This window comes from Trichomycterus rosablanca, chromosome 1, assembly GCF_030014385.1.
Source record: "Trichomycterus rosablanca isolate fTriRos1 chromosome 1, fTriRos1.hap1, whole genome shotgun sequence".
NCBI classification, from domain to species: domain Eukaryota; kingdom Metazoa; phylum Chordata; class Actinopteri; order Siluriformes; family Trichomycteridae; genus Trichomycterus; species Trichomycterus rosablanca.
In genome coordinates, this window is record NC_085988.1 from 55,358,667 (window position 1) to 55,374,535 (window position 15,869).

A 15,869-nucleotide genomic window follows, 5' to 3' on the forward strand; every position below is an offset into this window, starting at 1 on the left:
AATAAAGGTCCTACACATACGGTCTGCAGAGAGGATTGATAAATGAGTTTTCGGCAGATCCTGAAGCGAGTTTATGTCACTGCCTGCAGTGGCTCCAAACAGAGCAGAGATAACAGGGGCTATAGGCTCCAACCCACTTTATTATTAGAGCACTCATCATTTCAACACAGGACAAATCGTCACCCGCACAACAGGGTCAGTGAGAGATGAGTGAAGGGAAGAAGCAGACAGACGAGATAGAAGAGAATGACGGCTCTTTCAGACTGTGCTGAGCCTAAAGCCATTCTCTCTCTCTCTCTCTCACCCTCTTGTCCCCTTTTGATTTTCATCTCTCTGTGCTTTACTGTCCAGTCACTTAGCAACACACCAGCAAGTCAAGTACCCTGCAAGCTCTTCTTCCACACAAGCCCAGGAACATGTGAAGACACTAACAAACGGATAGAGGGAGGAAATAGATCAAACAAACTGTATGTAAAGGGATGGACTAACCCAACGAGCACTTGTGCTATACGATTAGTTCAGCTTAGTACAGTGAAATGTGCTGAGGAGTGATGAACGAGGCAGGATGAAGAGCACAGGCATGTGAAAGAATGAAAAATAAGCATATGGCAGAGTGAGGCACATAGTCATATTTTAATCTGAACATTAGCTTAGATTACTGGCTAACAGCATGTGGCCAAAATTGCATGGACACCTGAGTATGAGCTTGTTAAACATTCCACTTCAAAACCATGGGTATGCATTGGTTGGTCCCCAGTTTGGGCTATACTATGCAGTGGTAGCTCAGTGGTTAGGGTACTGGACTAGTAATCATAAGGTAGCCGATTCAAGCTGCACCATCACCCAGTTGCTTCATATATTTGTTTCACAGTCTGAGCATTGTTTTATTTAGATAGGTAGTTTAACCATGGTGCACTGAGACATGTATTATTACTGCTTAGTTGTTTGAGAGGAGAAATGATGGTATCGGATTGGTATTGGTACCGGCAGATACTCAATTTGCAGTATCGGACATAAAAAAGTAGTATCGAGCCAGCCCCAACTATGACAATTAGTTATTAGCTGGCAAGATAACAGCCTATTTTAGATGCACGTTTTTAGAAGCCTCACCATCACCAAGTTGCCACTGTTGGGCCCCTGAGCAAGGCCCCTTACCCTCAATTGCTCAAATTGTATTCAGATTTGGATAACAACATCTGCTATATGCCATAAATATAAATACTATACAATTTTTCATCCCTTTGGAAAGATTTTCTCAGGATTTAGAAGTGTGTCTGTGAGAATTTGTGCCCACTCAGTCAAAAGAGGATTTGTCAAGTAAAATCAATGCATCTATAATGAAAAGGAAGGCATGCAATGACATGCTGTGGAAGTTAGTAGGGTTGAAATCATGGTTCTGCAGACAACAAGGGTTCCTCCAAAGCAAACTCATAAAAACATAAACAAGAATGTGTCGGCGCCAAGATGTTGCCGCAAGGCTGAAGCAAATAATTTATTTTCGATTCCAATTTTTAAAAAAATGGAAATAAAATTAATTAGTATTTTAATGAAGTACAGCTGTGAGTCAGCAGCTGATGGAGCATAGTACAGGTAATAATGCCACACATGATCTGCACCTCTTTGTTTCAATACTCTGCAGGTGAAGCCAAGACTCCAGTCTTCAGAAATCCCAGCAAAAAAATGCATCCCAAATATCGGTTTGTATTGTTTCCGTTCCACAGTGCCTTCAGCCAGCACGATTGTGTCGTTAATCTTCGAGACAACTGAGCAATACTGCAAAACTGCATAGCTTTTTATCTCGAAAGGTCAAAGGTATGATCAATTTACCATGTACAATTACTCGGTGAGTGTTTTGCCACCATCACAGCGAGTCATGAGAATAAGCTGTGCTTTTTAAAATGTGTTCAAGGAGAAAACATTACAGCTTGTCTAAGCATCATATTTTGTTTTGCAACACTGCACATCCCAAGTGACTGGAGTGTCCGAGTTTGTGTCCTGTCAGTCAAAAACACCATTAATTACGTAACACAGAGATGTAGAAAAGGACAGAAATAGAGAGATGATGGTGACACAGGATGACAGGTAAGCACTTATGCAAAGTAAAGAGTAAAAGTCTAGTACTGAAGGACTGATGCAAGATCAGAAGAATGAGAATGACAAAACCAAAAGCTGGTATCTGTTAAAAATGCACCTACAGGCATTGATTCAAATAGAAATGAAGAGGTGAAAAACACACACAAAAGTTCAGCAGTGCATGTTAAATAAGCTCCATCGCCTGTAAAAGAAAATACACAAAAAATACACTGATCTGGGCATCAGTCAGAAGAGGCTTTATTTATTCCAATTTATTCCTCCTTACTATAAAGTACATAGTGTACAATTCGAAGGAAAGCCTACATTACAAACAACACATTTTCTGGTTAAACAGGCCATTAAAATCTTCTCCACCCATAAACAAGCTAACTCAAGCCACCGATGCAGCATAACCCACATTCTTGACTGTATTTTCACGACTGCTTTATCTTTTAAACGAACACTTTGGCGTGTTTTCAATCCGCACATTCAGAATGCGTGCGATACCGACATATCGATTCTAGTGAGCAGGACTCACACAGTGGTTTAGAACTGAAAGGTCATTAGTTGAGTGTAAGAGTAGGAAGCAGCTATGACAAGACGGATGAAGAAGGGTCACAACTGGGGCCAATTTAAAAGACCTCTTACTTTCGAACACGGTGCTGGACAGGCTGTGCCTGCTGCTGCTGTCTACACCCACCCGTTTGGTTTTACAGCACGACTGCACTGCATTGCTGCAAACTCATGGAATGAGAGAGAATATAAGAGCCAAAGCCAAACAGAGAAGAGTATTAGAACTATGACTATTAGTTATTAACTGGTTATCTATTGTAGATGCAGGTTATCATCATATTATTAAATGATATTATATGATTGAACTACAAAAGCTCTACAAGCTCCAAATTATTATTAATTATTATTAAAAATGATAGAATTACTATTAAATGTGAAGGGTAATCAAGTAAAAAAAAAGCAGCAACCATTTCAAACCACCACACTTCCTGCTGCTTATGTGTGTCAGCATGTAATTACTAAAATTCTACTTTTTACCACTCTATTTAAAGAAGAAACTCCAGATGCACAGTGGACATGAGGACAAGAGGAAGCATCCTTCCTAATTCCTCAGACACTAATACTTAAAAAGTTGGCGCGACGGAAATATGGCAGCCTCCCTGGCCACCACGTGCCAGCTCAATTATGCAGTCTATGTCAGGGAGAAAGATGTTGGTAAGGAGCACTTTCAGCATGTGGGTAAAAGGGCAAAATAAGTGCAATGTTTATCTTATGTGCATTAGTTCTGGGAAATAATGAACAAAAACAAGTTATGAGGATAATGGAAATAAATAGAACACGCTAGGTATACTATCAAAGCTGGATTATTTGCGATGTACAGTTTGTCTAGGAAATTATTTTTGAAATTCTTAATAAATAAAGGTAAAAAAGTTCATGTTTATATACACTGATCAGCCATAACATTAAAACCACCTCCTTGTTTCTACACTTACTGTCCATTTTATCAGCTCCACTTACCATATAGAAGCACTTTGTAGTTATACAATTACTGACTGTCCATCTGTTTCTCTTCATGCTTTGTTAGCCCCCTTTCATGCTGTTCTTTAATGGTCAGGACTCTCCCAGGACCACTACAGAGCAGGTATTATTTAGGTGGTGGATCATTCTAAGCACTGCAGTGACACTGACATGGTGGTGGTGTGTTAGTGTGTGTTGTGCTGGTATGAGTGGATCAGACACAGCAATTCTGATGGAGTTTTTAAACACTTCACTGTCACTGCTGGACTGAGAATAGTCCACCAAACAAAAATATCCAGCCAACAGCGCCCCATGGGCAGCGTCCTGTGACCACTGATGAAGGTCTAGAAGATGACCAACTCAAACAGCAGCAATAGATGAGCGATCGTCTCTGACTTTACACCTACAAGGTGGACCAACTAGGTAGGAGTGTCTAATAGAGTGGACAGTGAGTGGACACAGTATTTAAAAACTCCAGCAGTGCTGCTGTGTCTGATCCACTCATACCAGCACAACACACACTAACACACCACCACCATGTCAGTGTCACTGCTGTGCTGAGAACGATCCACCACCTAAATAATACCAGCTCTGTAGTGGTCCTGTGGGGGTCCTGACCATTGAAGAACAGCATGAAAGGGGGCTAAAAAAGTATGTAGAGAAACAGATGGACTACAGTCAGTAATTGTAGAACTTCAAAGTGCTTCTATATGGTAAGTGGAGCTGATAAAATGGACAGTGAGTGTAGAAACAAGGAGGTGGTTTTAATGGCTGATCGGTATATATATATATATATTGATTTTTTGCTGCAGGTATGGTTCCACCAGGAAACACTGGGCGCAAGTCTGGAATACTCCAAGGGCTTTGGCCACCAAAAGACAAAGCCAATCATGTCTATTCAGATGCTTGGCTGGCCAGTAGCACTGCTGAGATTCGAAACTGGTGGGGTAGAATAATAGACCATCACCCCAAAAAAAAAAAAAAAAAAAAAAAAAAAAAAAAAAAAAAAAAAAAAAGGGACAGTGGTAGCCTAGTGGGTAGAGCTTTGGGCTATCAACCGGAAGATTGGCGGTTCAAATCCAGGCTCTGCTAAGCATCCACTGTTGGGTCCTTGAGCAAGGCCCTTAACCCTGTCTGCTCCAGGGGCGCCGTAAGTTGGCTGACCCTGCGCTCTGGACCCAGCTTCCAAACAAGCTAGGATATGCGAAGAAAAAATTTAATTGTACTGTACATCTGTATATGTATATATGACAAATAAAGTATATCTATCTTTTTTTGAATATTAATAATAATTATTATTATTAATATTATTATTAATATTGTTATTGTTCTTATTATTATATTAAAAATATGCCTCGTTGTTTAGTAATTTTCTAAATGTAGTAGCACTATAGTAGTAGTGGGCAGCACTATAATAATGTAACAAATAAAAAAGGGTTTACTAAGAAACTTAATTTCTCTTCTAACATTTTAATAAGCCTTTTAATATTACATAAACTAACATTTTGCAATGTACTTTAATTGTGGCCACTGCTAACAAGCACTAAACAGTATTCCTTCAACATCTGAAGAGAGCAAACGAGCAAGACAGGAGAACAAAGGGCTTCATCATCTAAATGCCAGACAGCATTCAAATCGCTTTGGCAGGATTGTGCTTTGTGTGCAACGAGCTAATGTGGAAAGAGCAGCTATTTTTTTTCAGCTCCTAACAGACGATTTCTAAAGAGACCTCTATAAACAGAATGCAACATCAACTCCAGAATTAGACCAGTCATCTACCTGAAGGCTAATCTAGCACAGAACGTTTCTGTGAAGGCCACTTTTAAGATCAAACGTCTCACTGTGATTCACGTCATTAGTTCGAGCCTCCAAGTTCATATTAACGCGGCGATGCCAATTATCTGGATATACATCTCATAACTTGGATGAGCGAAAAATTTCCCTGCACTTAAAGAGAGTGTTAGAGCATATCTGTTCTCTAGCTTGCTTTTTCTAATGAAGCTAGCTTGGAGGCAGAGTCCAGCTCGTCTATGCTGGACAGGTTGGAGTCGAGCACTTATAAAAAGCTCACCTCATTACTCCTGACTACAGAGCCTGCCGCGTTTACACTGCTGTAATGGAAAAAAGCACTAACGCTGCCTGAAATGAACCACAGAGAACACTGCTTGTGTGTGCGTGTGTACATATGCTGCACTTGACCTCTCTGTACAGCCAGGATAAGAGCTTTCTGACTCCAGAACTTGTGAAAGCTTTTAACCTGAAAGCTTTTAACCTGAAATCTGACAGCCTATCACAGGCAGAATTTTCTCATCTATGAGAACGAATGAAAGTCTGCGGAGAGCACAGCGAAAACAGATGCGGGTGTCACCCAAAAACAGCTGTAACAAGGTAGTGCATTCTGGCTAGTCTGACAGTTCAATTAGTCATTTTTCGCTTCTATCAGGCACTTTATCAGGCTTAGCGACTGTTTCTGCAATTATACCTGTCCGACAGTGGTGTGGTCAGTTTATATTTACTGATTTATTAGGATTTTAACGTCATGTTTTACACACTTCATCAGGAACCGGAGCTCACGGAGGAAACCCACGCAGACACAGTGAGAACATGCAAACTCCACACATGAAGGACCCGGACTGCTCCACCTTGGAATCAAACCCAGGACCTTCTTGCTGTGAGGCGACAGTGCTACCCACTGAGCCGCCCTGCTGTGGTCAGTGGCTGCACTATACGTAAATATACTATAAGTATTCGGAATACAGAAACACACAATAATATAGAGCAACCAATGACCTTGAAAAGTTGGCTGCATGTACTGACACTCATGTAACTTTGATAAATAAGTGATTTAATAAAAAGCATTAAATATTGCTATTTTATAAAACGGATAGGTCCGGTCAATTGGCTGAGCCGCATTCGAAGCTGTTGTAAAATCCTCGATAAACGCACACCTATGACCACCTCACATCATTCCATATTAATACGCTACTGAAAAGAAAGAGTGAATGTTATGTTCGCCCTCATGTTCCCTAGCAACACTGTTAACGAACTACCTGGGGTCGAGAAAGAATGCTTTTTGTAAGTGTTGACCGCCGTTTCAAAAAAGCAATAAGCCACTCGAGATCGTGCGTTAATGCTATGATCGTGCCAAAACAACCTTCCCCGTGATAAAATCGCAGTAACGCACGGTCTCTCGTGGCTTATTGCTTTATTAGTTGATATGTTTATCCTTAGTGTTTGAAAAAACAGCACAGGCAAGTCAGATGTCCTTTGTCACAATTTACCATCACAAGCGGTACACTGATGTTTTCTGATTTATCCTGGTCAGGGTCATTGCAGAAAAACACTGAGCACGAGGCAGGAATACCCAAAACAGGGTACCAATCCATCACAATCATATCCAATCATATATGTGTAGTCTCCCAGATGCCTGATAGCATCCGAGTACAAATGTCAGCAATGGAGGGCTAGCGTAATAGACCCATTTAACAACCCAAAGTGGGATTCGCTGTGGTGCTGTAGAGTTTCAAGGATGAGCGCTCTACACTGTAAGCTATCCAGCAGTGCATTTACTTATTAGGATTTTAATGTCATGTTTTACACAATTTGGTTACATTCATGCAGTTACTGTAAGGGACAATTTTGTATCTTCAATTCACCTCAACTGCATGCCTTTGGACTGTGTGAGAAAAGTGGAGCTCCATGAAGAAACCCATGCAGACAAAGGGAGAACATGCATACTAGGCAGCGCAAAACATTTACACCACCCCAAGAAGGGATTTGATATTGCACAGTAGAGCACCAAAGCTGAGCACTCTCCAGCATGAGCTACAGGCAGCACAACTTATCCTTTTAAAATCTATCACGCAATAAATATCTCACCTACTCATATCATTGGCAGCCTTAAAAATGTGCCTTGTCTGAAATCACATAGTTTTAAATTAAGATTTATTGTCCTTTGATTAAAGCAATATAGCACTACAAGGAAACAGCAACAGTCTCAACATGTCATTGCTCACATATTTATCTCACAATGTCAGGGTTGTAATTAAACTGAATACAACAGTTCAGCATTTCGTGAAACGGTGAGAATCAGTTTCCCTTCACCATGTCTGTGCTTTACTTTAACTAGTGCATATAAACAACTTGCCTTATCGGCGGGACATTGAAAAGATAAGCAAGAAACTGTGTCACTTTGAGTGCAGTGGCAAGCTGTACAAACCAAGCATTAAAGCGGCAAATCTACAAGTTGTGCGATGCTCAAGGAAGCGCAGCAACAAGGTAAGTGACACTGCCTCACTCCAAAGGAAACAATGGCAGAACCAGGACAAAGAGGTTTTATGTTATCATGTGAGTGCAACTGTGACCAAAAAAAGTGGGAGATCCTACCTCTCTTTGCAGAACCAGCTCCTTGGTAAAGAGTGTGGCCTCCTCGCTGAATGGCTCAGGCATTGCACCTGGCTGGTTCCGGGAGCCACGTGGGCATTCGATACCTGCACAGAACACACATAAGGAAGAAAGATTAGAAACATGGGTAACACAATGGAAGCAGCAAGTGAAAAAATGAAGTATCACAGTTCAATTCAGCCAACAGCATATTATCCAGACCATTCAGAAGAAAAATGAGTAAACTCAAGAGTTACTGGTGTTTGTAGGTCTTGGTATATTCACAATGGACCTCATTTACATGAATACATTATTAAATAGTGCAAAAGCAGCCTGTTATAAGAAGCTGGGGGAAAAAGTCAGGGAAAATTGTTATAGAAAATCACAAATCATTAAATGGAGTTTAGGCCTTAACAGTAAATATTTCCTTTGTTATACCTTACATTTTTTGGGTTATTATTCATGAATAATTTGACAATTGTTGTATTATAGAGAACCTGTTTGTGTCTGCAACTAAAATGCAACAATATCAGTGTTTCTTAAACAAAACCAATAACATTTAATTGTAATTAAACACTAAATGTAAATAAGTATCATTTATTCCCTCATTGTTTGTTTTAATAACAGGTCCATGATGGTTGCAGAGCCAAAGCATGGTCTATTAGAGCAACAATAGATGACAGACCTACATCCTTATTATGGCAGTACACATACTCACACATTCATACCTAAAGACCAAAGCAAATCCACTTACCGGCATTTGCAAAGGTGAGGGATTTATTATTTATTTATTAGGATTTTACCGTCATGTTTTACACACTTTGGTTACATTCATGAAAGAACAGGTAGTTACTCATTACACAAGATTCATCAGTTCACAAGTGGAATATCAATCACAGTCATGGACAATTTTGTATCTCCAATTCACCTCACTTGCATGTCTTTGGACTGTGGGAGGAGACCGGAGCTCCAGGGGGAAACCCACGCAGACACAGGGAGAACATGCAAACTCCACACAGAAAGGACCCAGACCACTCCACCTGGGAATCGAACCCAGAACCAAGCCAACCCAAAACTCAAGAGTAACTGGTGTTTGTTGGTCTTGCTTTATATACAATGGACCATTTACATTAAAACATTTTTAAATAGTGCAAAAGCAGCCTGTCATAAGAGGCCGGAGGAAAATTCATGAAAAAGGAAACATTATGGACAGTGGTAGCCTAGTGGGTAGAGCTTTGAGCTATTATCTGAAAGGTTGAGAGTTTGAATCCCAGCTTTGCCATGCTGCCACTGTTGGGCCCTTGTGCAAAGCCCTTAAACCCTCTCTGCTCCGGGGGGGGCTGTACGATGGCTGACCTTGCGCTCTGACCCCAGCTTTCAAACAAGAAACCCAGTCGTTACCACACAGACGAGGGCCCTCAGTCATGAGGGATGCCCGCTGCAACATCTCCACAAAGCCAGCTGCTGTTTGATGCCCCTGCACAACCTGAAGCTCCATTGTTCCATTGAAGGAAAAAGCACCCCAAATCATGATGGCGCCCCCCCACTGTGCCGCGTAGAAAACATCTCAGGTGGGATCTCCTTGTCATGCCAGTAACGTTGGAAGCCATCAGGACCGTCAAGGTAAAAATTTTTCTCATCAGAGAATAAAACTTTCTTCCACCTTTCAATGTCCCATGTTTGGTGCTCCCTTGCAAAGTCCAAACGGGCAATTTTGTGGCGTTGAAGAAGACGTGGCCTTTGAAGACGTTTTTTGCTTCTGAAGCCCTTCCCTCGCAGATGCCGTCTGATGGTTATTGAGCTGCGGTCAGCACCAGTAATGGCCTTAATTTGGGTCGAGGATTGTCCCGTGTCTTGACGGACAGCCAATCGGATCCTGCGGCTCAGCGCTGGTGAAATGTTTTTGGGTCTACCACTTGACTTTTTTGTTCCATAACCCTCAGGGTCTTTTAATAAATGCAAAATGACTGTCTTACTGCATCCAATCTCAGCAGCGATGGCACGTTGTGAGAGGCCTTGCTTATGAAGCTTAACAATCCTACCACGTTTAAAGTCAGTGAGCTTTTTTGCTTTTGCCATCAGGAGGTCTTGACAGTGTAAATACTTGACAGAAAATGACATGGAATCCAAATTTCTGCGCACATTTTGGCTTTTAAAGGCTGTGGTCTTAAACTTTTGATCAGCTGAAAAAAGCATGTTTGAGTGTAAATGCAGTTTTCAATAAATTGGCTGCTTAAAAGTTTTTGTCTCTTGCACCCATTTCTTCTTTTAGCATTGTGAAGCTCTACTTGGAACCTTCTTAAGATCCAATAGTGCAAAATGCAAATTTTTTAACTGGTCTTAAGATTTTGCCACATGCCACTTTTTCACTATTGCACTTTATAATATTTTTCTGCTGTTGTATATTCATATACCTTTTAATTTTAAATCCATGCTGCTATTTCTTTTATATATATATATATATATACATATATACACATATATACACACACACACACACACACACACATATATATATATATATATATATATATATATATATATATATATATATATATATATATATATACAGTGTATCACAAAAGTGAGTACACCCCTCACATTTCTGCAAATATTTCATTATATCTTTTCATGGGACAACACTATAGACATGAAACTTGGATATAACTTAGAGTAGTCAGTGTACAACTTGTATAGCAGTGTAGATTTACTGTCTTCTGAAAATAACTCAACACACAGCCATTAATGTCTAAATAGCTGGCAACATAAGTGAGTACACCCCACAGTGAACATGTCCAAATTGTGCCCAAATGTGTCGTTGTCCCTCCCTGGTGTCATGTGTCAAGGTCCCAGGTGTAAATGGGGAGCAGGGCTGTTAAATTTGGTGTTTTGGGTACAATTCTCTCATACTGGCCACTGGATATTCAACATGGCACCTCATGGCAAAGAACTCTCTGAGGATGTGAGAAATAGAATTGTTGCTCTCCACAAAGATGGCCTGGGCTATAAGAAGATTGCTAACACCCTGAAACTGAGCTACAGCATGGTGGCCAAGGTCATACAGCGGTTTTCCAGGACAGGTTCCACTCGGAACAGGCTTCGCCAGGGTCGACCAAAGAAGTTGAGTCCACGTGTTCGGCGTCATATCCAGAGGTTGGCTTTAAAAAATAGACACATGAGTGCTGCCAGCATTGCTGCAGAGGTTGAAGATGTGGGAGGTCAGCCTGTCAGTGCTCAGACCATACGCCGCACACTGCATCAACTCGGTCTGCATGGTCGTCATCCCAGAAGGAAGCTGACGCACAAGAAAGCCCGCAAACAGTTTGCTGAAGACAAGCAGTCCAAGAACATGGATTACTGGAATGCCCTGTGGTCTGACGAGACCAAGATAAACTTGTTTGGCTCAGATGGTGTCCAGCATGTGTGGCGGCGCCCTGGTGAGAAGTACCAAGACAACTGTATCTTGCCTACAGTCAAGCATGGTGGTGGTAGCATCATGGTCTTGGGCTGCATGAGTGTTGCTGGCACTGGGGAGCTGCAGTTCATTGAGGGAAACATGAATTTTAACATGTACTGTGACATTCTGAAACAGAGCATGATCCCCTCCCTTCGAAAACTGGGCCTCATGGCAGTTTTCCAACAGGATAACGACCCCAAACACAACCTCCAAGATGACAACTGCCTTGCTGAGGAAGCTGAAGGTAAAGGTGATGGACTAAACCCAATTGAGCACCTGTGGCGCATCCTCAAGTGGAAGGTGGAGGAGTTCAAGGTGTCTAACATCCACCAGCTCCGTGATGTCATCATGGAGGAGTGGAAGAGGATTCTAGTAGCAACCTGTGCAGCTCTGGTGAATTCCATGCCCAGGAGGGTTAAGGCAGTGCTGGATAATAATGGTGGTCACACAAAATATTGACACTTTGGGCACAATTTGGACATGTTCACTGTGGGGTGTACTCACTTATGTTGCCAGCTATTTAGACATTAATGGCTGTGTGTTGAGTTATTTTCAGAAGACAGTAAATCTACACTGCTATACAAGTTGTACACTGACTACTCTAAGTTATATCCAAGTTTTAGTTCTATAGTGTTGTCCCATGAAAAGATATAATAAAATATTTGCAGAAATGTGAGGGGTGTACTCACTTTTGTGATACACTGTATATATATATATATATATACACATATATACTGTATATATCATAAACCTTTAGATTTAAATTCCTGCTGCTACTTATTCATATCCTTATTCACTCCTACATATTCATATACTTTTATATCTAAATTCTGTGCTACCTTGTATCAAGGCTTTCTGCACCTACTTTTTTAAATTCCATGTGAGCTAATTGCAACAAAATTTCGTTCTGCATACACTTGTGTATAATGAATGACAAAGTTTGTCTAAGTCTAATGTAAATAAGTTTCATTTATTCCCTCATTGTCTGTTTTATTAATCAGGTCCATGATGGTTACAGAGTCAAAGCACGGCCTATTAGAGCAACAGTAAGATACAGACATATATCCTTATTATGACAGTACACTCACGCATTCACAATCCACTTACTGGCATTTGCAAAGGTGAGAGCTAAACATACATATATAGGAAGAGATTTCAAGCCAAACATAGTAACCAAGGCTGGGGATCAAGCCCAGGACACCAAATAATTATATGTCGATTTTTATTAGGATTATTTTGTCTCAGTATTTTGTATGTAAAATAAATCTGACCATTAAAAATGATTGAAAAACCTTTAAACCTTCAAACAGAAATGCAGAAAAGATTCAAAATGATTAATATGCTACAGTGAACGAAATAATCTTGTGCTTTTCTAAATGTTATTCAATATTTGATGGAACATTTAAAAATTTAAATATCCAGTAGCTGGAGATCTGCACTGGAATGATTCATGACCCACATGACTTTAGATCCTTCAGCCAGCAAATACTGTGTTTTATAAGATTCTGAAGGGAGGGGGCATTCTATACTGTTAATGTCTCTCCAACCCCCAACATCAGAGGGTGATGTACAGCAGCAGATCAGTACCTTGGTATTTTAAAATGCAAGTCATGTATCGAGAGTCTGCCATATATTCAATGGTAAGCGAAAAACTGTGGTGGAGTGACTAGCTATAATGTGATAGGAAAGAAAATCTAAACAAGCCGATATGCCGTTTTGTAGATGCAGTTTTCATAAACCAGTGCTAAAATTGTGTAATTTTAATTTATTTGTAACAGTAAGAAGAACAAAAAATTAAACCGACCTCAAACATCTAGCCATTACCAAAACAAGACAAAGCTATGATTTTGTAATAAATATAACACCACATTTCTTTTCTACAATCTTTTTCATCCCACTCTCAGTCCAATCATACCTCCCACCTTTAAAATCAGTCCTGAGCAGAGAGCAATTATATGCTGGGCCCTGCAAGCCCTTTGGTAACAAGACCCCTATTTGCAAGACTCCATATAACTCTGCAATCCATAAACCAGCATTTAAAACGTACTGTACAATAAAGTAGGTGGAAACACGGGGTCACGCGCAGTGTGTACGGAGCTGCTAAGTGCGAAGTGGAGCTGTGTGTACGGTACTCAGTATTCTGAATGCAGCGCTGTTGTAAAGCGCCACTGACTGCTTTCATGCTCACATCAACGCAATCACACCTGTACCGCTCTGCAGGAAGGACTCTCGAAAACTCCACTCAGCCTTCACTAGATTTACACCCGTACAAAGGGTGTGTGTCCAGTTTCAGTGTCACTTCAGTCTTTCAATCTCTCTCTTTTTTGTTTTTCAAAAGAGGTCAAAGTCAGCTCTTCATTCAAACACGCAGGAGTATTGATTGTGGTAGAAAGACCCAGTGCCAGTGTGCACTCGTTAACCTTATAGAAAAAAAAAACAGCATCACCCTCAGTATCCCACAGCATTATTTCACTCAGCTAATCAATAAAACACACTGAAAAAACTCCCCTGTGCAGTAAGTGTGGGCGACAAAATTATTCCCCTATGCCATCAACTCCACCACCGTGGGTCCAACTCCCAACACAAGACACAGTGGAAAGCTAGTCATATGGCTTCCACTAGTAGGTCAGTGGGTTGTTTGAACCAATCTGACTTGAGGAGGACCTAAATAATTACTCACACAATCTGGTGGGTCCCTTGGTGTGTAGGCGAGGCGAAAAACCTCTTAATAAATCATAACTGATATTCATTCAACATTTTATTTGAATTTTTTAATGATTCCCAACTGGAAATCAAATCCAGGACCTTCTTGCTGTGTGGTGACAGTGCTACCCACCGAGCCATTGTGTTAAAAAGTCATGGAAAAGAAATGACAGTTTGTATCACTAAGTGGAGTTCAAGCATTAAAAATAAATATTTCCTTTGTTATACTTTGTCTCTTGGTTATTATTCATTAATTATTTGACAATCATTCTATTATAGCAAACCTGTTAGTCTCTCAGATTCAATTTTCTCCCCTAATCTAGTCGTATCCAATTCACCTCTACCGCTACAACCCTCCACTGCTGACTGAGGAGCTTCCCAACTGACACACGCCCCCCTCTGACATGAACGCAGTACTGACTGCCTCTTTTCACCTGCACGAGGCGAGTTCATATGCGGATCAGCCTTGTGCACGGAGAGCCACACTCTGATCAATGCATTATTCCCCCAACTCTGCACAGGTGCCATCAATCAGCCAGCAGAGGTTATAATTGCACCAGTTGTGAGGAACTCTGGTCCGGCTCATCCCACCCTGAACAACAGCCAATCGTTGTTTGTGTGGCCGACCAACCCAGATTCAATACGATGTATTTAAAATCCCAGCTCTGGTGTGCTAGAGTGTTTTACCGCTGCGCCACCTGACTGGCCAACTAATAACATTTTTAATGGCCACTTAATGTGGTGTGTTCAGTTTCACCCAGAAATGGGTGTAAAGCACAAACACACCCTAAACAGGATGGCAACCCATCACAGTGATTACATATTTCGACACCCGGTAGCAATCTAGAGCAGCTTGATTATCTGGTTGTGTTTTGATAGGTGTAATGAAACCAGAAACCAGAGCACCAAGAGCAATCCTGTGATGATACCAGGTACTCATTAATGAAATGCCGAACTACAAACGTAAAGCACGAAAAGACAATCCTAGTGACAAATCACTGGAGATTAATTAAAGACAAAGCATAGCAGCTGAATAATAAGCCCTTTGGCACTCAAAACCTTTACTGGTAATGACTTAGCTTTGTGTCTTTCATACATGCCTGACTCAAATACCAATTCCAGGATGCATCCAGTCGCACACAAATGAACTGTTTAATGTGATGTGAGGTAGAACAGTCCCACATACAGATCTGTTTACATACCATCTGTGTTTCGAACACTTGAGTTTGTTAACCAGCTGTCTTCTCTCCATTTAAGGGGTAATTGTCAAAGTGATTCACTCCTGAATAAACCTACCTTACAGAATCATTACTGTGCTAGTGTGAACACCCCCCAACCTAACCCCCCACACACACACATACACTATATGTACAAAAGTATTGGGACACCTACAAATTACACCTACAGGATTAAATTCTGAACACATAGACATTAATGTAGAGTTGCTTGCCCCAACTCCTCTGTTTGTTTATTGTTTGTTTATTAGGATTTTAACGTCATGTTTTACACTTTGGTTCATCAGTTCACACAAGGTTATATTAAACACACACAATTTAGTGTCTCCAATTCACCCCACTTGCATGTCTTTGGACTGTGGGAGGAAACCGGAGCACCCGGAGTAAACCCACACAGACACGGGGAGAACATGCACACCACACAGAAAGGACCTGGCCCGCCCTAGGACCTTGCTGTGAGGCGACAGTGCTACCCACTTAGCCACCGT

The 15,869-nt window shown here is 40.9% G+C and overlaps 1 protein-coding gene across 2 annotated transcripts in view; it reads right to left on the reverse strand.

Moving 5' to 3' along the window:
- The window catches only part of snd1 (staphylococcal nuclease and tudor domain containing 1), a 320,334-nt gene that overhangs the window by 190,399 nt on the left and 114,066 nt on the right, over window positions 1–15,869 (reverse strand). For both annotated transcript variants that reach the window (XM_062994655.1, XM_062994656.1), the window contains exon 16: window positions 7,990–8,093. In XM_062994655.1, the coding sequence (XP_062850725.1) occupies window positions 7,990–8,093 (104 nt within the window). The remainder of the gene's footprint in view (window positions 1–7,989; window positions 8,094–15,869) is intronic.